General features: G+C 42.1%; 1 protein-coding gene across 1 annotated transcript in view; it reads right to left on the minus strand.

Annotated features, from left to right (window-relative positions):
- Positions 1 to 24,784, minus strand: part of XPR1 (xenotropic and polytropic retrovirus receptor 1) — a 112,464-nt gene extending 87,680 nt beyond the window's left edge. The window contains exons 1-2 of the mRNA XM_065674045.1: positions 24,510 to 24,784; positions 17,219 to 17,270 (exon numbers count right to left, since the gene is read on the minus strand). Coding sequence (XP_065530117.1) covers positions 17,219 to 17,270; positions 24,510 to 24,578 — 121 coding nt within the window. The 5' untranslated portion in view covers positions 24,579 to 24,784. The remainder of the gene's footprint in view (positions 1 to 17,218; positions 17,271 to 24,509) is intronic.
- Positions 24,785 to 27,223: the final 2,439 nt, after the last annotated feature.

A 27,223-nucleotide genomic window follows, 5' to 3' on the forward strand; every position in this document is an offset into this window, starting at 1 on the left:
TCTTCATTTACCAAAGTCAGTGAACTGTATGCCAAATAGTTTAAATAAGTTTTAAATGAGTTCTCTTATGAATCAGCCTGACACAGGGCCAATGTTCTACATGATGATGATGCACTGATTTTCTCCCTTTCCGTATCATGTCTTCCTCACTCCTGTTTAATAACCTTTAATACCATTAATGACATACTCAAGTAAATCAACAACTGAAGAGTGAGAGCTAGCATTATTATCTGTTTTTATCAAATTAAATCTTTTCATTTGTAAGGGAATCATTCTTACTGCACTAATCTATGTGCACCTGCCTCAGTTCTAAGTTGTTCAAAGAGCAGAGTTTAACAATTGGCACAGGGTCATGGCATGTTAATGGATTTTACTGCATGCTACATATACTGGTGTTCAGAAAGATTAATAGCAGAAAACTGCATTAATTAATCATCTTAATGAGCCCAATTGTTTCTCTGAAAGAAATGCAAGAAAAACAGATCTTGCCTACAACTGAAAAATGTGAGCTGTTTTCTACATACCTCTCTGTATTGTTCAAGTATCCTGTGGTTATTAAACTGCAACAACACATGGCTCACTCCAGAATCCTACAACCTCTAACAGGAGCATTTTTCTTAAGTGCACTCTGTGTTTTGAGAAATGCCACCGTGGACTTCTCTATTCCAGGGTGGCAAAAGGGAAAAAAAGGAACAAATAAAATAACCCACTAGCATGGGGGGGGGAGCAGTGGTGGTGCAACATTTAGTCCTTAGATCTTACTTGCATTGCAAAGCTCTAATTTTGTACTAGTTCCAATGGGACCAGCTCCCTGTAGGCACCACTCAAGACTCCAAAAGATCACCTCCAGACAGAAAGTTACTTTTAGGTTCAATTTTAGGTTTATTTTCGGTTTACAGATGTATCAATAACTTCTACCTCCTCACTCAAGACTTGAAAAGGAAACCTTCCAAAAGCGTTTTCAAAGGACATGCTTCATCCTACAACAAATTAATAATGTGCACTAAACTTCCATTTTAGCAAATCCAAACAAATTCTAAAGTGCCAGCATGCCTTCCTTTCAGCACTCAGTGACAAAGCACAGTTGAAAGCCACTTACCACCTGAGCCTAACAGGTTACTCCACCACTGTTTAGAAATAGCAATGAGCTGCCTAACTCTTGCACGATTACCATCAAGACAAGCCAGACATAAGATTAAGAGCTTCTCTTCTACTGTAAGGAAATTATACTTTTGTTATTCTTCGTTTCAGCTAATGACATTTTCCCATCCTGTACAGAAACTAAAGATAAAATGGAAAGACTCAGGTCTACTGCTCTTGAAAATACACTTTTACAAATTACCACTCCTTTTATTATTGCTTGAACTTACTTTCATTAATAAAATTAACACATCTTAGCTCAGCCTTCTGACATTAAATGTTGCAATGGGCCTATGCAACAGCCTTATCTACAAGTCCACCTCAGAGAAGCTACCTGCAATACAGATGTCAGAAGCTGCCTGCAGTTTGAATTTCAAAAGCTGCCCATATCAGCTTACATCAATCACACGAAAATATAGATCTGCTTGCTTCACAGAGAAAATATTTTGGCCTTTGGAGCTGTAAATAAAAAAGTTTATTAAACTGTCTCTATTGCTGTCAATAAGAGAAAGGAGCACTCAGAGCATCAACAAACCAATTCCTCCATTAACTCTTGGGAAAAAGCTCTGTGGCAAGTTTTTCAGCCCTTCAAATAAGTAGCTGTCAAATAAAAACACCCATATATAGTGGCTGTGTATCATCATCTGACCAATCATTATATTTTGTGCCTTTTGTTTTTCCTTTTTGATAAAAATTTTAAGTCACACCAGCTGCCCAGGTGCATTTAAAGAGAAGCCTTCGTTTAGGCCAGGCGTTACGTATCTGTTATTATACCTATTTGCCCTGAAGCACTCAGGCATGCCCTAGAAGTCACATAATTAGAATAGTTAATGACTCATTTTAACATTGGAAGTTCCTAAGGGTCTTGGAAAAGCTACCAGATTTCATGAACTTCCAACTAGGTATGAAGAAGAAAAAAGCCATAATAAATCTGTATTATTAAAATTTCTTCCACAGGATAAATTCACTTATAATAAGAAATCACTTCCAAGATATTCAAATGAAGTATCAGCATCATCAGAGAAAGCTCCAACAGACTTTCATACACAAATGGCAAGAACAGAGAGAAGCCAGAAAGATTTTTTTAAATCCTCAAGCTTGTACTCAGATAAAGTTCTTAATGCCACACTATTGATTAAAGCTAGCTATGGAGTCCAAATTAAACACCACCCCTCCCCCAAAAGGAAGTGCTTTAAATGAGTAAAGTCAAACCTTAAACAGGTTAAATACAAAAACTTTAAATCCAAATACACAGTGAAATATCTAAAATTCTATTGGACCCATGGCAGAGTGGGAGATGTAAAACCTAAAGGCCTCACACCACAGGCAACCTGTGATGCATAGCACAAAGCAGCAGGAAGACAAAACTCCCTCTTGCTATCTCTAATAAGCAGACTATCATGTCCTCGCTCTCTGACAGCACCAACTGCTAGGGAAGCTTAAAATTAAGTTCATTATAAGAAAACTTTGACACCAAATAAAGCTACAGCAATGGATCATGGAATGAGGTGCAATCTGGCTGTTATTTAAGAGGTAGACCTATTTTAACAATTCTAAGGAAAACAATATCATATATAAACAATGTACTGGAGAACAGTAAAGGCTCTGAGTTTACTCACATTGTCTTATTTTTCTCTGTAAGAGAGTCATGGTTCCAACAGTTTTACAAGATTTAATGAACACAAGGAGTGAAACAGCACAACACCATTAGTCTTGCTTTTTCCCCTTGCCAAGCACCATGCCTTCTTCAGGCACTCACTCCTTGTCCAGAAACAAAACCACATTTTTTTTGTTCTTCCTCTTCCTCCTCTACTCCCCAGGAGTTGGAGATAATCCAAGTTCAAACGCTTGCACTAAAGTTCTGTGGAATATACACGCATCTTCATCTACCAGACACTAAACTAGCTACCAAAAAAAATACAAAAGAAATATTGTAGTCTATAAAAGCAAGATACAGACTCAAAACCAGCTTGTCAAACAAATGAGACACCAACTCCTATTTCAGTCATAAAATCCTTCACTATGCAGTAAGGAGAAAGCTATAATAAAAATACAAGAGAAAGCTATTAAATAGAATCTACCTTTAAAAATGATCCAATATCACAAACACTACTTATACTTTGTATTTTGCAAATAATTTAAAATTTACATCCATAGAGTAACTGTAAAACAAACACACCAGAAATTAAAATGCTTAAATGCAAAACATGTGAAAAGTTTACCTGCTCTAAGCTATTTCTTTTTACATTAAGATTATATTGGCTGATAGCAAATTCTTACCATACATCCAGGTGCACTTTGGGTGAATAAAAAGCATTACTAGAGAGGAAGCAGAAGGCTGCCTTTGAATATAGTTACCTAAATACACACCATTTAGGTGAGGATATCTGGTAATTATAAAACCAGAAATATATGGGAAGAAAAGACAGAACCCAACTGCCTACCTGTAGCACAGAAGGCAACTGTAATCCATACATGTAATCCATAACATGTCACTAGTTTCATGTACATCTCCATTTCTGGGATAAATACACTGTTTAATAAAAAAGACATAACTCTCCAGGTTTTACATTCAGAGTATGAATACATGTGTGCAAAACAAAATCCCTATTTTCTATATAAGAATAGTGTTTGAAAAGCCACATCTACAGAGGATGCCCTATATTTCTTACAGCTAGGTAAAGACTAACTTTACACTGCATATAGAGCTATACACAATACAGATTTTTGTTAGAAGTAACCCAGTTGCTTAGGCTTTGAAATGTAAGAATAAATATTCCAACAGAATGATCAACATCTCAAAAAATACTAAACCTAAACCAAAAAACAAACAGCAAATTATTCACATTATCCTGCTGACACCAAAGAGCCCATCAGTTCAGGTAGGCGTGCTTCAGAACTGCCATTTCTCCCACCTCGCCAGTTTAGTTCCACAGCAGCAGCATAATCCTCCTGCTTTGATCAGCTACAAAAGTGCTTGTTTTAAACAGACAGATCCACAGAGCCGTCAAATTCTGCAGTCAGTCATCTTGCAGCCTGAAAGTGAGCACCAAGCAGCAAGTAACAGAACTGGATTCCTTAGAGATCAAGAATATTTGTAAATAAATGTTTAGAACGCTTATTAAATTGGATAATTTTTATTAGGATCTGACCACACACTGAAGGAAAGCACAGAAGATTAATTGAAGGTTGGTGGGAAAACATGGTGCATCACAGATACGAAACCAGAGAGTGAACACTGCTTCCTCTTTTCCGTCTCTTCTCAGAAGCAGCCACAGTCTCTGCAACTGAACTGTGAACCTTCCATCAACAAATAATTCCACCAAGCATGGTGTACAAGAGAGGCACCGGATAAAAACTAGCAAATGCACTCTTGGATGGCATGCTCTCTGCTTTATGTTTCCAATAGCCATTTGCGCCTTTGTTTTCCATTCAAATAATCTCCTCACCCTCCAACATGGAAAACTGAAGGCCTAGATATATTAAGTCCAACAAAGACCAGTACAATACTATGCAAAACCGAAAGCACTGCGTAATCCAGAAGCTGCAAGTGCAAAGCAGCTGCACTCACTCCCAACACAACAGAGCAGAATTCTAACTTAACAGATCAGAAACAGGACTCAGTATTAAAACAAACTCATCAATGTAGGTCTTGAAAGATTAAAAACAGAATAGTGTGACCAAATGAAAACAAAAAGCAAATCTGAATCCACAAATAAGACTCAAACATTTTAAACAGAGAAGTTGACAACTTTGACCATAGACAACACAAGCAAATAAGCGTAGCACTTCGAGTACTTCCTCATTTATGCTAACTTCTGAAAATAAGCTTACAATTGAAAAGCAGAGAATGACAAAACACCAGTTCTTAAGCAGTCCAAGGCATACCAGCTTAGCCTAGTCAAAGGGCTGGAAAAAGAGTAAATATAGAATTGGAAGAGAACTCATAGTGGCAGTTTTCTCCATTCCACTAAAACCAAAAGTTGTCATCTGCAAAAAAAAAAAATCACCTGAAATAATACCACCTCTTCGGGTTATAGTTACAAGTTACTCCCAAAAGACGAAAACCTGTACTGACATCAGTTAAGACTCTGAGAAGTTTGGGGTTTACTTCCTCTGTTTAAAATAATCTCACAAAAGTAGAGCCACGTGAAGATTAAGATCTGGTGGGTATTTATTTGTAAGAGAACTCAATGAAGTTGTGATATTTAACACTAAAATTCTTTTTTATTTTAATATAGAATATTTCAAGTGGGACCTCCTGTAATTGGTATAGAGTTTATACAACATTACAGCACTGGAAACTGAACACTTCCATTCTCCAGCCTACACTTTGACAAAAAGACTGTTTTCAAACTGCAACATAATCAGTAACTGCAAAATATTCAAAGAAAAGAATGCAAGTATAAAGTGCAGTTTCATATTAATGCCAGCTTCTTGCAATATTCATAATAAATCCCCCTGCAATATTTTAATTTTTGCACTTCCAGAACAATTCAGTATAGCACTGGATAAAAATCAAGCCCTTCCAATACCAGAAAGTTCAGGCAAACTAAAGCTAATATTTGGAAAGCTTTAGCATTGTTATTCAGTATTTTTTAAAATAAATCAATCATTCAAAAGCTCACAGCATTAACCATAATCTTGAGGTTCTTACTTCACTTCCCCTCACTACAGCAGAGAATCACTCATTTATCTGCTGCTGCATATGGTGTTTGTCCAGCAAAGGTAACAGAAAAAACTGACAGGCTGGCTAGGAGCCATAACAACAACTCTCCAAGGGATCAGCATACATAGAAGTTGTAATAGGGAAATTCATAAGGCAGGAAAAGAATGCTTACACCGGCCTTTTCTACTTACTCTGAAGAGTAAAACACTGCATATGAGTGAAAATCTCAAACAAGATATTGAGCTAGTCATGTACAAAACAGCACACAATGCCATAATTCATCTTCGTTATTTGACAGGTAAAGCTTCAAAATATCTCAGAAAATTATTATCATACATGAGACCAGCCACCTTGAGCTATGTGCTACAGCTGAACACCAACAAGAGAGGAAAAAAAACCAAACTGAGAATGGTAGCCAAGGTCATAAGGTGGTGGAGCAGAAAAATCCCAACCTTGTCCCATTGTCACCTGTATACCTCAGTAACCATGAAATCACTCCTGAAACAGATGGAAGAGGGCAAACCCCTCAGGCAGACCCTGCTTAATATATAAATAGGATTCAGTAAATTTGCCTCACATGTAGAAGAGAAGACTGCAGAGTTGCTACAATTAAGGTCTGCTGCCTTTGGTTGCAAAACAGCCAGTTAACATTTTTATTTAAGTTAGGTAAAGAGACCAAAGACTTTAAGCACACAGTGCAAAGCACTTGTGTTGCTTCTGAAATACCAAACTAAAGGATTTGGCAACCTACACTTACTATATTATCAGGGGTGGGGAGAACCTTCTCAGCTGGTGAGAGCTCCTGCATCAGCAATTCCTGACTGACAGCTGGGCTTACCAGCCTCCTTCTTCATGACCCCAGGGAAATGAATTCCGTGTCTGATGACTAATTCATTACTTGGATTTGTGCTTAGGCAAGTCCAAACCCAGATCGTGCACCTTCCAACACTGAATTCCTCCTCAGCCAGAAAGTGAGCGGGTGCACATCTGCTCCAACTAGAACACTGCATTAGCATACAGCCACATCAACCCAGCTCAATCAGCCAAGAACAAAAGCTGGAATTGAATCTGTAGGAGCCAGCTGAAAGCAGAAGAAACTGAATGGGAAATTGGTACAGACCAATTCCAGCTGAGCTGCATTTTGATTTTTAAAACTGAAGGGGCAGGTTCTGTCAGTACCTTTAGAGCCTCAGAGACTAGAGCAGTAGCTAAATAATCTTCCACTGTATGAAGACATGGGTACAGCTAACACTAGAGCCAAAGACACCAGCTGGGGAAGAATACTGTCCACATGTACACAGAAACATAAGCCAGGAACCAAAAGCAGCCTGGCAAGCTCCACTGCACACTGCAGCCCCTCCAAGAGCTTGAGGCCAGGCCCTGGCCCACTCCTGGCAGATTGGCTGAACACAGATGAATCTCTTCACCTTTTCACTTCACTGTCCCTCCCGGTCTGTCACTTTCTGAGGCTTCACCATGAAGATGACATCTGCTGAAGAGAACAGTATCAAAGCTGTGGCAGGCTCCCCACTGCTGATGATGCTAAAACTCACACCTAATATGGGGTATTTTTGCAGAATCTGAAGCGCTCACCAAAACCAGCAGTTACCTTACAGACACTATCATTACAGCAGATGGGCCTCATGAAGTGTGGCAAACCCTACAAGCTCGACATCCTGTCTCTAACCTTTCTGCCTCCAGCTGCTCAAAATTTCATTCACAATCCATATTTTACTGACTTACCCAGTGAAACACGAAGTTTTCATAAACAAGTCTTATTGGCTTGACTTGAGCAGAGCTCAAGGACCATTTGGCATATACAAAGGACTATGAAGTAACACAGAATGCCTTATCAGGCTTTCAGATTATTTATTTCCTTGCTTTCTAATTGCTACCTCTGATTATAGACGACATTGTCATACCAAAACACTGAAGTACAAGCCAAATTCCACTAACCTGTTTACAGAAGTTACCTTGTAAGTACATTAGCCAATCCTGCTCTTTATTACCCCATTTTACTGCCTTGTCTGTGGCTCACTCCTACAGCTATGCTCTTAAGGGAGCTGCCTCTAAAAAGCATACCTGGGTTCAGATTAACAACCACACTGTAAATACTGCTGATAACCTAACACACAGGATTAAAAATACAAAATTATTCACAACTATGAATAATTTGAACTCCTATAAGTGATCAATTAGCTAGAACAGGAAACAAGGAGAACAAAGAATAGCGGTTTAGACCAATGATGTCCATTTCTCTATATAGTTGACACACTATAGGACTGACCACTAGGCAGGCCCAACGATACTGAACTGCTCCATCTCAGAACTGAGCTGTTTCGCAGAGCTGTTCCGGAGAGCTGTGAGGGACAGGACACCACCAAAGGTGCTACCACAATAACAGCCTTGGCCAAATGTCAGGACAAGTCTGCAACCATGGGACAAGATAGATCCCGAATTAACAGCTCGCTCACACTGATCTTTTCAGCTTCTCTGCACTTTGCCCCACAAATACATTCAGAACATTTATAAAAGCATGCTAAGCGATTACAGTAAAAATAAAATCAAGACTATAAACAGTCTGGATGCTAAATTTGCCTCTTTTTGCTATTTAGAGCTCATATTTCAGCATGCAAAGAATTCTCACACACTCTAAATGTGTGCTTGGAGCTATATGGCACATGCAAAATAAACTGCATTTATATTGGTATGTTATGGCATGCAATTCCCCTCTTACCAATCACATTGCCTGACTCTCCTTAAGTCAAATAGCTTGTCAGCTTCTCATCAGGAAGCAGAAATTAGTATTCCATTCCTAGGAGATAACCAAGGCTTCCCCCTCTGCAGAGGGGAAGTTGAGCTGCTGAGTGCACAACGCAAGGACCAGTGCCCGCGGGCAGACAGAATGGGGTGTGCTGGCCTGCAGGCTTTGCACCATTCCAGTGGTACTCTGTGCCTGCTGCAATAACCAGTCACCTGCCTCGACAGAGCAGTAATTATTTTTAAAATTAGATTTATGTACTCTCTTGCATTTTTCTTTGTGATTTTTAGCTGAATATACACAACTCTCAAAGTGCTACTGCCTTACAACTAATGAGCTGTAGGTACTCTTGTCATATGATGTTAGTAAAATATCCTTTATATATACACCTTTCTGCAATTTTCTTGAAGCTGCTCAGAGAAACAGAACCATAGGATTGGACTTTTACATTTCAGCTGTACTAATTCAGGGAAAAAAGGTTATCAAACTCAATAAAAGTAGCATAAAACAATCTAGAATACATTAACTAAATGGCCATATAATAAATGGAATAAAATATATATTTTTAACCTCCTTTTTTGACTGTGGAGTTGTAAAACTAAGATGCTGTAATTCTGCAGTTTTACACTGTAACTAAAGTTAAAGATTATGTATTTACAAAAAGCACGATTACATTTTAAGACTAATTCATTATCTTCTTTTACTAGAAAGGGGTCAAGCTGCAAGCTGCAAGATACACTGTATAAAAAACCAAACCAATAAGTGAACACAAAACTTTCTCATGTTCAGAGACTATTATTGTGGTAACCACAGCATGGTGTGGCCTTACAAAAGATTAAGGTAGCACAACTGAAAGGACTACTCTAGGGTGCCCAGGGACAGCCTTTGCTCCTCCACTGCATCATGCAGATGTCAGGATGGGGTATTGGCAGGTTGGCCATTTTTCCAAGGCATCTTACAAGCAGCTGTGATGTAGAAGAATCAGATTTCCTTCCAGGGATATTCTGCTCATTCCCTTGCCCACAGCATGCATTTTTAAAGAGGGAAGAGAAACCAATCAAATTTAATTCATATTGCATTATTCACCAAGTAGCTATAGTCTCATCCAAAATCTTAATTGTCTAATAATTCAAATCACCTATTTCAAGTACAGCTCCAAAGGATAACTAGAAACCCAGAGGCTGCCTCCCACACGCACACTAAATCTTGCTGTTAAGATCTCTAGTGCAGTCCTTTTTTGAAACAAAGCAATAAATACTGGCCTTTTGTATATACATGTGCACTGCTTCTTCATGTCTACAGCCAAAATGTTGTTTGATGTTTCACTGTTGTCTCAGGAGTGCTTCATTGAAAGCACAGCTGTCTGTCAATCTTCCAAGCTTTATGAATCTCTATTTTCCAATCTTCAGGTTTCGACCATTAACACGTAACCTGGCACACACCAGTTAAATTACAAGCACTGTTAATTCCTCTAACCACTGAAGAGGTAGCAGACTGCCATTTTTAAATTACTGGAAAGCAAATGCAGGAAGGAAAAAGAGAAAAAAGGCACAGCTGAGCATTTCTGATGTTGCTGTTACTCTACATACATCATTAAGGAATCATCTACAGCCCTTCTGCAGGTGAACCAATATACAGCTTGCAGACTTGCAAACGAAAACTGTCTTTAGGCGCAGCCCTTTCATATGGGCCAGCCTTGGTTACCAGGCCCAGCTTTTCCTATTACCTCCTGAGCTACGGACAGCTCTTTGATTATCCTGGTTTTAACACCTCTTAGTACACAATATCGAAGGATGCTTAAGAACAGAGAAAAAAAAGATACAGAACAAAACTGCAAAACAATTAACTGCCTGTCCCTAAGCCTTGAAGCTGTACTCTATGGTACACTTAGGACTCAAGTTCTTCACCCAGTGTGAATGCCTGAAAGCTTTTTGAGCTGCTGAGGAAGTCACCCAGAACACTTCAGAAGATAGAGGAAAAGGAAAAAAAGCTTGCTCAGTAACAACACGAGCTTTCCGGCTTGTGCACATGGATGAAGTGATGTATCAGTCCAGGATCAGCCCATGGGGTAAATGGAAAATGTGAGGAAGTCCAGTGTTTCAACCAACCGCAATCACAAGCTTCCTTCAGAAAGAAACAGTAATCTATATGATCAACCTGCTAAACTCCTCCCCACCAAAACCTTCTTTGTTACCCTGCATGGTCCCACACCAGCCCAGGGAGCCCCAGGGAAGCTCCCATCTGCACCAGGGGTACTCTCCCACAGACTTCTTGGAGCAAGTGGTTTCTAAGAACTGAAAGGGTTCACAGCCAGGTACAAAAATACAAACTTGCAGCCCACAGGAACCAGCACCTGCATGTGGGCCAGGACCCTGAGCACACCAGGCCCTAGTAACAGCAGCAGGGGCTGCTCCCTGCTGCCAAGACAGCTCTGAATGTACTCTTATGGCACAACTTAAGAACTGATGGTCCATGCAACAGGGATAAAAAACAAAACTTGTATTGACCAGTTGTCTGCACTATGAAAAAGTTACTCCCAATCACTCTAGCTCTGTACCTAACCTGACCTTTATTCCTGACATCAGGTCTCCAACTGAGGACTGTCATGGGATTTTTTCTTTTTTTTTTTTCTTTTTTTTTTTTCAAGTTTAAGGATTAGCTGTAGATACTGAGGCCTCCAGGCTGAACTACAAACTGTTCAGATTCAAGGACCAGCATCTACAGTGCAGGACACCAGCCTTCAGCCACATGCATGCTTCAGAAGGATGCTGATGATCCCCATGTCTTTTATGGGTGTGCAACAACATAATGAAATAAATACAAAGCATTAATCTGCTTGTGACTGCTTCACAGTAGTTGATGTGAAGCAGCTCTCTTGAAGACTCCGTTAAGCCTTATACATTCCCATATAAACAAAACCTTAACCCACTACAAAGTAAGCTTATACAACTGGAAATAAATGTTTATTTTGAAATAAAAGAGGACATCTGTACATATTCATACAAGCCATAAGCCTTTGATCAATGCTATAAGGCATGTCTGCATATAACAAACAAAAATTGTCAGCCTCATAACTTCCTTTGGAAAAAAAGAATGTGATTTCCCACACCCTGCTTACTCACCAAGATTACTTATCACCCTAAATAATACTATTTTATTTGTTTAGAAACAGAAATAAATCCAAACTAAAGATTTGTAGCTGTCAGTTAACATGGTAAGTGCATTGCAAATGAAAGCAGAAACAAGGGTGTAACCACACAATAACAGTGCTGGCATTCTCACTATGTCCCAGACTGCACCTCTTGCTTTTCTAATCTAGCGCAATTAATCCATATGGTCATATGTTCACAAGTACCAGCAGCAGATCTCCATTACCACTAAAGCTTGCCCCCTACCAATCAAATGTTATTTAAACATCACCTATTAATTTGGGGTTTGAGTTCTACCTTAAAGCACCAGTACTCTCCACTCCTACACTGTCACACCATTCCAGCCCCACACAGCCCTTCAACCGGCAGTGATCTTCATTCAAAAGATGCCACTGGAATTCAGGACTGGGGTTTGTTGTGGTTTAAACAAAGTCAGCCATAAATCACGCAGTCGCTCTCTCACTCCCCCCTTCTTGCCCTACCCCTAATCCCAGAGGGACAGAGAGGAGAATCAAAAGAATGCAACTCCCATGGGTTGAGATAAGAACAGTTTAGTAACTAAGGTATAACACAAATTACTACTGCTACCACCAATAATAATAATAGTAATAAGGGAAATAACAAGAGAAGAGAATACAACACCTCAACACCAGCTGACCAATAACTCGCCCCACACCGCCCAACCGAGCACCGACCGATACCTACTCCAACCACACAGTCCCCTAGCCCTTCCGGGTAACTCTCCGTTACATCCTGGGCATGACGTGCTGTGGTATGGAAAACCTCTTTGGCTAGTTTGGGTCAGGTGTCCTGTCTCTGCTTCCTCCCAGCTTTGCCTCCTCCCTGGCAGAGCATGAGGCTCAGAAAGTCCTTGGTCAGACTAAAACATTTGTGTTATCAGCTCTGTTCACAGGCTGAAAGTCAAAACACAGTGCTGCACCAGCTACTAAGGAGAAAAATGACTGCTACTGCTGAACCCAGGACAGGGTTAAGCGGAATAGGTAAACTCCATCATAAGAGGATACAACAGAATACTCTCGTACCACCTGATATTGAAACATTTGTTTACATAAGTATTAAAGGGAGGTTAAATTTCAGTATATGAAAGACAAATAATTCTAGGAAATAATATTTAGAGTGGACCTTGCCCACTCAAGCAGATAATCAGAATGAATAATTTACAGCCACACTTTCATCTCCATTGCAGCTGAGAAGAGCCGCATCGTAAGGAGCTTGGGGAAATACCGACACATCTGCTCACCAAGTGGAATAATCAGGAGGACTCCAAGCAACAGTGGTCCAGTAACCTGTTTTACTTCGGTGACAAATGGGACAGGAAGCAGAGGAAGCAACAATGAATGCAAAAAAAATCAACATGCTTAAGCTGAGGTCGATATTTTATGCTTTTGCAATGCTGCACATTCTACTTTGGAGAAAACAAGCACTTGCTTGGTTTAAACTGTCATAAATTCTTCTGATAGTCCAGAGGCAAGGAACAGTGCCTGCCCGCACTGACCTGACATGCTTGCGTGCAGGCCTTTCTGCCATGCCATGAAGACTCAGAAGCTGAGAATAACATCATGGCAGCATCAGCTCATCCAGATTGCTCTAGTCACACAAAGCAGCATGTAACAAACAGCGAACAAAGCAAACACACATCAAAGAATTCTTCAGAAATTCAAGTCCCATCATACAGCTGGGAATCAAGCATTATTTGACACTGTTCTCACTGGTGTGTATGAGACTGAATTAACAGACTAAACACTAATTTGGTACAGATGTTACTCAGGTGGAAAGATGGTGCAAGTTTCACCAGGGGAAAGCCTTGTAAAAAATTATGAGCATCTGGAGGAATAACCCTAGCATACAAAAAACTGTTGTTACATTTCTCCCCCCTTACCCCCTGGCTGACTACTTTGTATCTTCGAACAGATTAAAGAAATCTATGCGTACATCTAGCAGCTGCCAGACAGACATGCATACAGTCTGGTGTAGTTCTCATGAAACACAGGGAGTCACAGCACCTTGCAGTAGTGTCAGGGGACAGCTATAAACAATCTCCTATCACACAGCCTTGACAGGTTTTGTTTACTGATCTCTACCTAGTTTCTGGTTAACATTACAGTCTATGTTTATTACCTGAAAATAGGAAAAATCAGATAGACATGGGTATAATTCAATGCAGCACAAAGAGAAGAGTCACCATATAACTAAACAATGAGCAGAGTAAAAATTGCACAATTTAGAACTAAAATCCTCTTCCCAGCAACACTTTATCCACTAAAGTAGCACTAGCGCCATCAGTTGCGGAGTTTAAGAGTCATTCTGAAGTTAGCTTTGTTTATTCACATCCCAACCACAAACAGGAGATTCCTAACTACAAACCCAGTGAAAGCTATTAATGATGGATGGTTTGCCTATTACCTGCCTTGCCTACTACTTACAGCATGCCTTGGTTGGGTAGCACTTTTTATTTTAAAGACTTTCCAAAATGCTCCCAACATACTACTAAGCAATACAAAGCATTTCTGTATACATACAATTTTTACCAACCGACATAATAAGCATCCTGCAACAGAAATCTAAGAAACTCATTCACAAGTACTGAATTTAACATCCAGCTGAGCAGAGTAAGAACTAAGCTTTGGTATACAAAGTTCCCTTTTCTTCACGGTCCAATGTGACAGCTTTACAATACATGTAAGGTAAATCAAAATCAACTGTGCATGTCTACAGGATGTCTGCAATCAACTAGAAAGCAGGGTTAGTTAGACCAATCTAAAGCGAGATTACATTAGGCTCATAAACTGGTTTTCAGTAGCACACTCAGGTAGTTTCTGCGCTAAGCTTAAATTGACATAGAAGCATCCATTGCAAAATCCATATTAAAATGAAAACATGCAGGCCAACAGCCAGCCCCCAACAATAGCTGCTGCATCCCCCACAAAGTTCATGGAACTTGCTCCATCTCCTCTGATAGGGACTTGAGCTGTGTTTTGGGCACAGTTTATATGCCGTCGTACACTAACTCTGGCCTAAGGCTTCTATGAACAAGAACAGAAGGGCTTAAAGAAGAAGGAAGTAAGCAACAAGCATGGAGAAATGCCTGATCTTGATCCATTTCCAGTACAAGCCTTCCTTAAAGCTACAGCTCATGGAAAGCCATCCATCCTCCCTCTCACCTCTGCACTCCTATAGGCAACAGTAGAAGAATCCACTGGCTTAGACCTGCCCATATACAGACAGCTCAGCCACTCCAGCAAATAGCCTGTCCCATCCTAAGCAACACACAATTTTCAGAGAGGGACCCAGAGACTACAAAGCAAAACAGACTCAGCAGAGAGAAAGAGAGGGAAGCAGCACACTGAAAAAAACTTTAAAAATAATCCAACTGCTATGCACATACTCACATTCTCTTAATGAACAAAAGGGGAAGGGATCAGTATAGCTGCTCTCTACTTAGAGGTGGTCAGGGAAGACAGTTTAATATGATTGGTTCAAAACAATTTGGATTACTTCATTTTATGCTGTACAGAGGAAGAGAACAAAGCCCCCCAAAAATAAATAGAACATTTTTCTACTTATGTAAAGTCATTACTTTCCTTTTGTTGAGGTTTTAAAACCATCAAGAGGTAGAAGCACAAGTTAAAATTCTTTTCACATTTAAAAGAGCGTAACTATAATATTGTACCATTTTATTCTTCACCTTTTCTTCCTTTGCCAAATATGTTTACACAAAGACATCACAGCACATTACAGAACATCAGCATACCACAAGCACTGAAAACAAGAAATCAAAATGCTGAATGACAACACTTCAGAGTTCGACACCTAGCAACAAAAATCCTGCCTTGAAATTCTAGGTACCACAAGCAAAATTTAGTAAGTAAGTCACATTCAGACATTTGACTAAAAAAATTATTAGCACAGACACTATTTGCTCCCATTGTCAATAATATAATGATGGATAGAAGAAAGGAAGGGGAAAAAAAAAAAAAAAAAGGTCTTTAAGTGCTCCAGTCTACCATAAAACTAATGCTGGATTTTCAACAAAATTAGTAAATTGTGTCTGGTTAATAGTCACTTTGGCCCACACAAAACACTTTAGTTCCTCTTAGCTAGAAAACTGGTCTTGTACTGTTGGGGAAAAAGGTTCATGGGTGGGTTTTAAGCAATTTTGCAACTCAAAAAAAAAAAAAAAAAGCAAGATTTTCCTCTTTTGCCAGTGTATTTCTGGCAAGTTTTCCTCAGTTTTCCAAAGATAACTCATATTTTAGATTATGCTTGGACCGTAACCTTCGGCAATCTAGTTCTAGGACCTGCACTTTAGAGAAAAGATTGATAGACTTAACAAAATTAGCAGGCTGAATCAAGAGAGCAACTAAGTGTCAGGTTATACCTAAAGATTATACTCATCTGAGCACAGCTTCAATTAAGTTTTCAGCTAAGACTGCACTTCTAGAGAGTATAAGGACAGATTGTTCCATCACACACACACTTTAACTACTGCAGTTTTTGTTTTAGAATTCTAATCAAAGACAATGTAGAGTTAAATTAAGAAAAAAAAAATCCACATTATTATAAGTGTCATACCTCATCTCCCAATTCCAGTCAACACAAAGTAGTTAGTAAGTTAACATTGACTATCAGTACTGATGTTAGCCAACTGACTACCCTAGAGGCAGCAGTTGTTCTTCTGCTCTATAAATATTCAAGAAAGAAGCCCAGAGCTCCATCCAAAGAGGTTACTGATATTAACGCTGCACTACTATCAAAGAGAAAATAATAAAGGTAAGGAGGTTAAAAAAACCAGCTTGAAAACCACACGAAGGGCAAGAAAATACGGAGTGAAGCAACATAAAGGCAAAAACTATTCAGTACTTCAAAGACAATGAAAAGAAGAAGATAGATAAAGGGCTCTATTGAGACATTTTGCACAGATCATAATTTAATTAAATAAACTATTCAAAAGGCAGTGAGCTTAAAACCAAATGTTGTAGTAAAACAATCTGGAGAAATCAGTGGCAATAAACACATGCAAACAAGAAAACATACTCGTGTACGTACGAGAGGTAGCACAGCATTCATGGAGGACACGGAACAAAAGGATGAGACTCCTACAGTTGAAATCACCAGTAACAAACCAGAAACCAGTATCTCTCTAGCACAATTATCTCCCAAAGTGGCTAGCTGTCACATGAAAACAAAGCTCTATTCTCAAATGATGAAGAAAGTGCTTCCACCAGTGAATGCCCTTATAAGCAGGAGGAATCCAGCTGTTGAAGTCCCGAACTATACAAAGTCATTTATTGTCCTAATGACAGAGGACAAAGAGTTCTAACAAACAAAAATAGCATGCAGGCTGTGAAAGGCCAGGCATTTGCCCATCACTGTATTAAGTTTACCAGTTTAGGAGGACTGAGGACAGGAAAGTAGCAAAACTATGTGTCCAGCACCCAATGCCAAGAAAAACATGATTCTCTGTTACAATTTCCTTACCTTCTATAGAAGGGGCCTGGTCCACAGCTGCATATAGCATCTCTTTCAAAGCCTGCAAGGGAGAGGGAAAGAACAAAGAACACAGTTAAAGTTTAAAATAACAAACAAATAACATTTTTTATATGCCTGCTTGAGAACAAATGCAACTAATGCTCTTTTATCCTCCAGACTTACACAGAAAACTATGGTATGTGATGCCAGTGCTATCGCGTGTTCTTTTGTTAAGGAAAGAAACACAAGCTCATGTTTACTGACTAAAGCCTGATACCTTACTAACCTATAAAAATTACTGTAACTGTATCAATATCTTCCTTCGGAAAAATGTTTCCTGGTTGATAGGACCTAAAAGGTTTCACATTAAAAACAAAACAAAACAAAATACACACAACAACAACAAAACTGTTGCATGACACAAAGGAGTTTGTCAAGGCAAATGGAGGAAAAACAGCCTCAGGGATTTCTTATCACCATTATATAGAAGTACAGAAATACAGATACATCCCAAAAACTGAAGACAGCATGATGAAGGAGATTAGGGAACCATGGGTGCTGGCCTTCTCTTGAGGTGGAAACTAAATGACAACATTAACACCAGCCAAAATTATTAACTAAATCTTCAGGTCCTGGAGGCAGGCTGAGCTGCCTCCCAGATACCACAGAACAAGCCGCTCACTCACACTCAGATTGCTGGTTGCAAGAGATGAGCAGCACAGGCAGCAGGACTAGGAGGCAAAGTGGTCCTACAGCTAAATACTGAGCACTCCTGTTACCAGAGCCAGGAGTGAGGCACCGCATCAAAAACCTTATCACTTACAGCTCCTTTTCCAAAGGCCTCTTTTCAGACAGTTATTAAGATGCTGCTATTATTCCAGTCACAGACTAAAGATTTGTTCTCTCACACATCACAAGTGCAAGCAAGAATTAAACTGATTTCAGATCAATGGCTGAACAAGTAACTTTAAATAACTTTGGAATTAGAAGCCACCAGGAAGGACCCACTCCTATTGCAAAGTTATTTGTTTACACTCACCCTGCATCATCTGATAAAGACAGGCATCTTAATGCACATACTGAACATGGCGTGCTTCACATGCAGCTGCTGCAAAAACTAGATTTTATTCCCTCACTTCTGAGCCCGCAGAAATCTAGCAGAAGACATTCAGGTCTTTTTAGTTTGTTTCTCTCCTGTCTGCTTCCCAACATATCCTATATTTCTATACTCCTACATCTCTGCATTTACCATCTTTTGTGTCATCATGCCCCAGGTCAAAACATCAGAGCCTAAACAGCAAATACCCTAATACCCTCAAGGCAAATAACTCCACAAACTCAGCAGCTGAAAACTCAGCTCTGTTGTAACATGGTGGTTACAATCCTGTTAAGTAAATACAAGGTCTAAAGGACACGTCTGTTTATCACAAGATATCCTAGGTGGCAAGCTACACCAGCAGTTCAGACACCTCTCAAAGGTCTGACTCCTGAGTCCACAGAGGTCCCAACAAAGGTCACTTGCATAATTGTATTCTCAACTGAGCCTCTGCTAAACGATCCTCCTTCCAGGGGCACAGCTCTCCTCCACCGTTGGTTCTTTCCTAAAATGCCTCTCGAACACTAGTCACTTCAGTCCTTTTCCCCTCCCGTGACTCACTCACTGGTCAGCAGCTCATGATTTGCCTCCATGCACCAAGTGGTCAAAAATCCTTCCGCCTTTGTCATCCCACTTGTCACCCTTGCCTACCTGTAACTTTTTCCACAACCACAAAACATAGGATAAACAAACCTGAAGAGACAGCAAGCTGAAAGTCACTGTACTAAGAATGCCGTTCCTTAACCCAGACAGAGGTAAACTCACACTATCCTATCCTATCTCTGGTTTTATTCCTATCTCCTATTCCTAGGTTAATTCCTATCTCTGGTTTTATCAGCCATTATAAACAAATAAATAAAAAAGGATCACAGCACAGAGGTTCTCCACTAAACAATCTTGAAAGCTGAAGGTGTCAGTTACCCCACAGACCTCTCCCCATGCAGACTGATATATTACAATCTGACAGCTGCAGGACAGCAGATTTTGTTACTGCTTACCTGACCTATGAGACTAAACCAATAACCCGCAAGTGAAAGGTTCAGTATTCCTTCACACCTAAAGTACTTATTCCTCTAGATACAGAATTTTAGAAATTATTGTTCCAAGAAGTTAACTATCACTGACAACTTCAAAAGTTTAAGATTTACTCTTTCTGCCCTAAAACCAGACAAAAAAGGATTATTCCCTTATTTTAAGTTGTGCTGCGATACACTTAGGACTCACAGTAAACTTGCATAAACGTGTATCAGAGAACAATACCAACAACAACAAAAAAAAAGGCTGAAAGAAAACAGACTTACAAATGCACCTGACAAACCTTAAGAGTGAATAAATTCAAGGACAAAAACCCTAAAGCACTCAAACAAAATGCTGTTTTAAATGAGTAGCTTTCAAACTGCTTATGCTCTTCTAAGCTCGTCCGCTAACACCCAGAAGGACAAATAGTGAAATAGCACAACAGATTTGTGTCAGGAGGTGGCAAGCCTGGGTGTGAACTGCCTATCATGAAGCAGGGTTTGACGAGCAGAACTGGCTACCTCCCAGAAACTGAAAGCCTGTTTCTGGAAGAGAGACTCTAAAGGCAAGCAGGCTACCTCAGCTATCAGTTTCATTTTCCCCTCCTACTTCCTGATGGAGGCTGCGTCTCAGAAATTAATTTCTGAAACTTAGTAAACTGTTTCTCTTCTCCAAAGGCAAAAGTACTTAAAGCCTGGAGTCTCCTTAAAAAGGAATAAAAGTCACCTGCTTGTACCTTTTACCCATCTCTCCCATGGACTTTGCACCTGTAATAACTGATGTTCTGATCCTCCTTCTTTCCCAGATGCTGCAATTTCAAAGACATAAAGCACTTTTTCTTTGAAAATACCATCAGACTTCTGCATCCAGATAAGCAAATTCAGGCCAGATTAACTGAAACAAAACTGCCATCTGGCAACTGTAAAATTCCACCAAGTTTCCATCAGCCAGACATGCAGACGTACGCTTCCATTTAGAAGTCTGAGCAGATGGAACAATGCTCTCCTCTTTCTCCGAAAAGCAGTCCAGAGATGGACACGAGAGCAAAGGAAATCTGCAGCATGGCTGGTGGATAAACAAAGAACTAGTAACCAAAAAAAAAGCACATTAAATGCAGTGAAACATGCTCTTAGGCAAAAAAGCATCCGCTGAAATTCATCTGAGAATTATCTGAGTTTGTTCGGTACTGACTATGTGAAAAAGAGAATTCTGTTGTCTGACAGACAAATATGGGAATTTGTTTGGTTTTGTATGTTATCTTTACACCAAAAGAACTGAAGAGCAAATGAACAGTCCAAAACTGAAGGTTTTAAGACAAGAAGTGCATAGAAGCAGTGCACACTGCAGCAATAATTTCTCTAGGAAAATGCTACTGACTTTACAGAAGAAGATACGCTGACAGATCCCCTAAAACAAGGTGAGCAAATCTCACCATTGCCAAGGTCAGGGCACATCCATGTGTCACTGTTCAGCTGCATGGTGAGAACATGCCTGCTCCACACTGCAGACACAGCAGCTGGGGGAGCAGAGTGCCCAGGTGCATGTGCGTGGCAGCCAGCACTTCACAGGCTGGGCACACTGCGGTCTTTGCACAGAGACGATAGTACAGAAACTTGAAGCATTACTTTTAACAAATAGGAAGCTTTTTGATGACAGCCACTGAAATTAGGACAAAAGTTGCTTAAAACTGGCATATTTAGCATTTAACATAATTAACAAGCATTTCCACAAATTAAGTATTTGTCAATACATTGTTTTAATCACATCCAGGGAGTACTCTGATAATGACACTCAGTACTTCCACAGCAGAAATGCTCCTTTACATTGGGATCATGTATTATGTTATTGCCACTAGTTCTTATATAAAACCCTCCTGATCACTTGTACTATCTTAGGTTTCAAAGAACACTGCTTGGGAATGGAGTTTGTGTAGTAAATGTGACATACAATTTGCATGCTTTCACACAATCTTTAGAATAGAAATTTGGAATGGAAAGTCAAATCAAGTCAAAATTTGCGTAAAGCTCCATCTTAACATTGACTCAGCCATGGCAAATGCCTTTGCAAAATGCTGAATGAAACAGAACAGAGTATGTCACCATTTTTCCTCTCCTCTACAGGCCCAGTGCTCTTTCTCAAAAAGCAGGCATACAGTAATGGTTACTGCTGAGCTTTGGCTGAAAGAAAAGTATCTAAACCACAGCTATCAAAATACACCTCCTTTTTGCCAGTTTAGAGAAAATTAGTAGATTTCTCTCTCTCTAAAGCACTTCCACTGACCAAATATCTGCCCTGAGCGCAGGCAACTTCCATACCTCCTACTAGCACAATTATAAAATACTTAAACAGATTATTGTGGAGAGAAAGATTATGTTAATGGTAAGAACTCTGAAGACTGTAAATTGTTAAAGACCATCTGAAAATGAAACTACGTTTTTATGTATTCAAAACACAACATTATCAGCAAAACATTACACCCCACTCCTAGTCTAAATGGCAATTTATGGGAGGCAAAGCTCCTTGCAGCCACAGTCCTTCCTATCAAAACAAAGACAGTTTGGTGAGGATCTCAGAGGTTACCTGGGTCTTACTACAGTTTGGGGCTGTCTGACTGCCCAAGTTACTTGCTCTCCAGTGGAAATAACACCAAAATAAGAAGACTACATATAAGCTTTATGATGCAGAATGACTTAAAGAAAGCCACCTCTATGCCATCCTGTAGTCTTTTTACCAGCATCTTGAACTTGACACAGGAAGTCCCTGGAAACAGGAATAATTTTTTCAGAGTTAAAATCCTACACAGCAAGATCCCCCTCTGAAACAGTGCTTGGTTACCGTTTTAATTAAGAGGGAAAAGATACAAACTGTCAGATGAAAAACCACTGTAATACTACTAAATATACTTTTTTTTTTTTAATTTTACTATGAGGCATGCTGTAAGCAATACTGCGCACGAACAGCTATTGCCTTTACGTTTGCTAATCAACAACCCCGATTTTTTTTGACAAAGGTGGGCTGTATGGTTTTACCTCAAGTATAATCAACAAGTAAACCAGGGTAGCGCCAGCCTTCTACACACCACACCCTCACGACCACCAGTTATTGAATAATAAATGCCAGGCAATTCCATCACTGTAATATGCATGAGGAGCAGGCTGACTCACATTCAGCCAGCTGCAGCAAGGGAAACAAAGAGTTTTGAAACTTATTATTAAAAATGCGGGTGGGTTTTAAATTTTCATTCACTCTACATTAAGCTACCTATTCAAGGAGATTACTCGAAGTCTAGAAAGAGTAACAACTTGAAGGAAGTTTTTACTGAAATCTGCCTTTATTTTGTATTGGGATGGGGGAAAGGAGAATGACATCATGATACTGCCCTAGTTAAAACATCTGATAATTAACCTCCTAAAATGAAAACAGTAACCGATAAGCAGCAGAGTTCTTCACACATTAATCAAGGTGCTATAATCCACTGGGGTTTCCTTTACCCTCCCTCTACACCTGCCCGGTCAGCATGCAGCCAAATCTTTTGCCCATCTATTTCCTCCTTTCCTTCACCTCCAACCCACCACTAAATCTTCTCTTAGATAGATAGGCAAGCTTTCCATTTCCAGGAACAGAAAACAACTATTGCACAGATAATGCATCAAAGACATGATGCAGAGCTAAGCTGGTACTTTATCAAGACAATGGTTTTCCTCCTCTCAAAGACTGATGCATTATTTGGTCATCTAGTTCTCCACATAATTCAAAGAAATTGCAATTTTGTTCTAAAGTCAAATCCAGCTGCAGTTTTAATCTAAACATCTGTTCCTTTGCAGTCAGGTAAAGGAAAACAAAGGAACAGTCAAAAGAGCAGATATAAACTTTTCAAGTTCAGGATTATAACAAAGCAAGGTAAGTTATATGTGATTTTCCTTGCAAATGCAGAGAGATTAATAGGGATATAATAAATAAATTGCTATTATAGTTCTAGAGAGAAAATACAGGCCTCCAAATGATAACAAATATTGCATGGTTTTGAGTGACTCAATTAGTCAAGAAGTTTTGCTGATCATGGGTCTGCTATAATCAGCTTTCTGTTGTCTAGGTTTAATTATTACTTGTGGAAAAGACCGACATCACTAGCACCAAACCCTTTTACTGCTAATGCTGAAATAGGAAATGGCTTTGCTGCAAATAACCACCTTCATCTTCAGCTAGTTAAACTGAAGTCAAGCACCGTTATGATAAATCTGAAACATTGTGACCTTTACGTAGTTGGCATAATAAAACCTGAAAAGCTGAATTATGCAAATAATTCATGCTTAATGCAGCAGAACTTTGTGTAAACAGCGTTCATAAATGTCCCGATCCGCGCGGTTCACCTGAAAGCAAGTACGAAATAGCGAGGTGCAAAGCCTCACTAGCCGTATTTAAAAAACAAAAAGGCGGTCGATGCCAGGTTTACTGCCGTGTTCTGAGTCAGGTAAGCTGTCAGCATTACCAGACAAGCCTGTGGCCCTTCGCAGGGCAACGCCTGCAGGAAAGGAAGGCTTGGCCTCCGGCTACGAGGGGGTGGGTGCTGCCCCGCCAGCTCGCCCCTGGGTCTTGCCCTTGGAGCCGCAGTTGGAGGCTGAGCCGCCTCCCAAAGTCACCCCTCCTCTGCCTGCCGGCGCGGAGAACTGGCGGTGGTGCTGAAAAACGGCGCTGCCAGCAGCGGGGCTGCGCCGAGGGCTGCGGCCGGGCCCGCCGGAGACGCCCGGGACCCGTGCGCTGCGCAGCCCCCGACCGCGGTCGCTCCGGCTCCACATCCCTCCTGACCTTCGCCCCACACCGAAAGGTTACCGGCACCAATCAGTTCATTAACCGGCCACCCAGCGCTTCTCCTTCGCGCGGCCCCGGGCTCTGGGGGGCGGCAAGAGCCGGAACCTCTCCTCGGGGCGGATAAACGCGTTCTCCCTGCACCGTCCTCCAGCCCAGCAGACAGGCGGGAAGCTGCTGGCCGCCCGGCACCGCCGCCGGGCAGGGGAGCTGCCTCGCACCGCCCCGCACGGCCGGCGGCCGCTATGTGCGGCAGGACACCCATGCCGCTCGGGCGGCACTTCCCGGGAACCGACCGCTCTGCCCCGAGGAGGCACGGGGGACATCCAAACCCCGCCGAGCGGCACAGGACAGCGGGCAGAAGCGGCGGCGCGGCCTTACCTCATACTGGATGTACTGCTTCCTCCACTCAGGGGTGATGTGCGCTGCGAGGTGCTCGGCGAACTTCATCCTGCTGCTGCTGCTGCCGCCGCCGGGCCGGGGCCGCGCTCGCTCGTTGCCCGCGGAGCCGCCTCAGCGGCGCCTCGCTGCTAAGGGGCCGCCGCCGCCGGTAGTGGGGGGCGGGGGGGGGCCGCCGCAACACATGGGCCCCCGCCCGCCCGCCCCGCCACTCCTCAGCCCGCCTCGGGCCTCCTCAGCGCCGCCCCGCCACCGCCGCCTCCACCTCCTCCGCCGCCGCCGCCATCTTCGCCGTCCCGCCGCCCCGCCACCGCCTCCCAGCCGTCAGCCGGCCCAACAGCCAACCGGCCGCCGGCAAGGCGCCATCGCCACGGCAACCACCGCCACCGCCCACCGCCGCGCGGGGCGGGCGGGCACCGGCGGGGGGGCGGGGCCGAGCCTTAGCCCCGCCCCTGCCGCCGGGGGTAGGGGATGGTGCGGTGGCTCCAAGGCTCCCCCAGCGGAGGGCGCCCCGCTTCGGTTTGCGGTTTCTGCTCTCCTCTGGGGTCCGTTCGGTGCCGAACGTGTCGCCTCCGCCCCTCTAGATCTCCCGGCCAGCGCCCCCGTAAGTGATGGCAGCTCTGGGACAGCCTCAGCTTGAATCCTGAACTCTTTGGGGTTGGCTGGGATGGGGAAGGGGATGGGGCTGGAGATGAGGATGGGAAGAAGTGTAGCACGGTGTGAGGGGGGGAGGAGGTGAGGGGATGGGGAGGTATCAGCCAAGGAGAGAGCAAGGATGGAGATAGAGGGGAAGAACAGGAGAAAATGCAATAAAGGTGAATAAGAACTGAGGGAGGAGGGAAATTGGGCTGACAGGCCACGGAAAGCTGGGGAAAAGGAGAAGAAAGAGAAGACAGTGCAAAGGAGGAGGGGAAGAGAAAGGAAAAGGATTCTCCAAAAGTTGCACAATTACAAAAGCCCTTGCCCTTTCACCACTGTCACGCTCACTGACAGGATGCCATGCGCACCGGGGCTGAACAAGGGAGAGCAGGGAAACCCAGGGCGACTCTAAGAGCGAGCCCACCCATATGGGGGCACAGCAGCCCTGGAATACAGACACCCCAGGGGCTGGAGGGTTCGGTATCCACTGTCTTACAGCGTGAGAGACCAAACTGGAGATGCTCAGAGCGGGGCTGCAGCCCTTGGTTATCCCCAGGTACCACAGTGGCCCTAATCTTGCCCCTCCCTAATTCCCATACTTTGGGAATTTGCTACAGCTGGGATTAATTTTGGTTTTCCTTCAAGCCTCCCAACCTGCAGCACAACTTCACATGACAGTTTTTAGCTTTTGCTTGTATCAACACGAGGGCAAATCTTGTCACAGCTGCCAGCCCCTCAGAACAGCAATATTCCTCCCCACCACTGCAGGCAACCACTGGAGCATCGCTCCTACTGACATCTGCAGTAGCAGAGCTTGTTTGCTGTGGTGATTTATTGGCATCCTGTCGCAGGCCTGGGGTCTTCTGATTTGCGAGGGCTCTTACATGGGCTCAGATTTACCCAGCTGCAACAGCGGCGCATGCAGCAGTGATGCTCACTGATACCATCTCTTAATTATGTTTGCAGAAAACCATTTAATGAATAGAGCTTTAGTGGCCTTCATCTGAAACTTCACACTCAGCAACCTGCCCTATGCTGACCTCAGTGTGAGCCAACCACTATGCCACAGCTTGACTTACGTTTAGCAGGTCACTGGCTTTTTAATGCATTACCTTCAGAGGCTTGTACCCAGGATCTGAGCCTGCTCCCGCCACGATCAGTGGCACTGACTTCAGCGGGAGCAGCCAAGAGGAGGATCTTTGCAGCTTCAACGCTTTGAATGCTGTCAGGCTTCCAGGGATAACGTGCAACATGCAGAAGGAGAGCAGATTAAGGAATAAATATTGTCTTTATTATTTGGTGGATACATTGCATGAAATACGTACCGTGATGAGAGAGTATCATCTGATATGACAGCTTGCAAAATCAGGGACTGAAAACAACTAGTGATCCCCCCTTCCCTTTGTCCCTCAGAGAGTTTTTACCCACCAGTAAAAGCTACTTATTTATTTAATACCAATAAATGCTATTTACTGGTATTAAACAAAGACAGATGATAGCAGGGGAGGCAGAGCAGAGGCTGGACTCTTTACTCACCATTCCCATGTTCTCTAGCAACAGCTCTGTTTAAATATCTGATTGACAAAACCCTGCCTCCTGTTATCAGGTGTGCTTTCAGACCATGCTTAGCATCCTGACAGTGTTTCACTGCTCTGCTGGGACTTGGGGCTTTCTTACCCCTTGAAACATTTCAAAACTCCCAGCTCTTCATATCCAGGGGCTGGGGAAGAGAGGATGAGAGGGCAGGAGAAGCCTTAAATGAAAGGCCACCACTGCCTCTGCTTCAATATGCCCATGGCCGGGCTGGAGAGCAGGCAGGGGGAATGCACTCAACAGATCCTAGCAGAAGAGGAATGCCAACTCCAGTTGTTTCTGGTCTCAGGTCTGGATCCCAGTCCCTTCACTGCAGGTATGTATCCTGGTCCCCATACCTCGCTTGAGCAGGCTGCCACGTTCTTCTCTCTTGCTCTTTACTGGGAAAGAGTTTGCATTGTGATTTTCCCCCATGCTGTTGTAGCTAGGAATAAATAAAAGAAGCTGTGTTATTTGCATTTTTA

This window comes from Lathamus discolor, chromosome 3, assembly GCF_037157495.1.
Source record: "Lathamus discolor isolate bLatDis1 chromosome 3, bLatDis1.hap1, whole genome shotgun sequence".
NCBI lineage: Eukaryota > Metazoa > Chordata > Aves > Psittaciformes > Psittacidae > Lathamus > Lathamus discolor.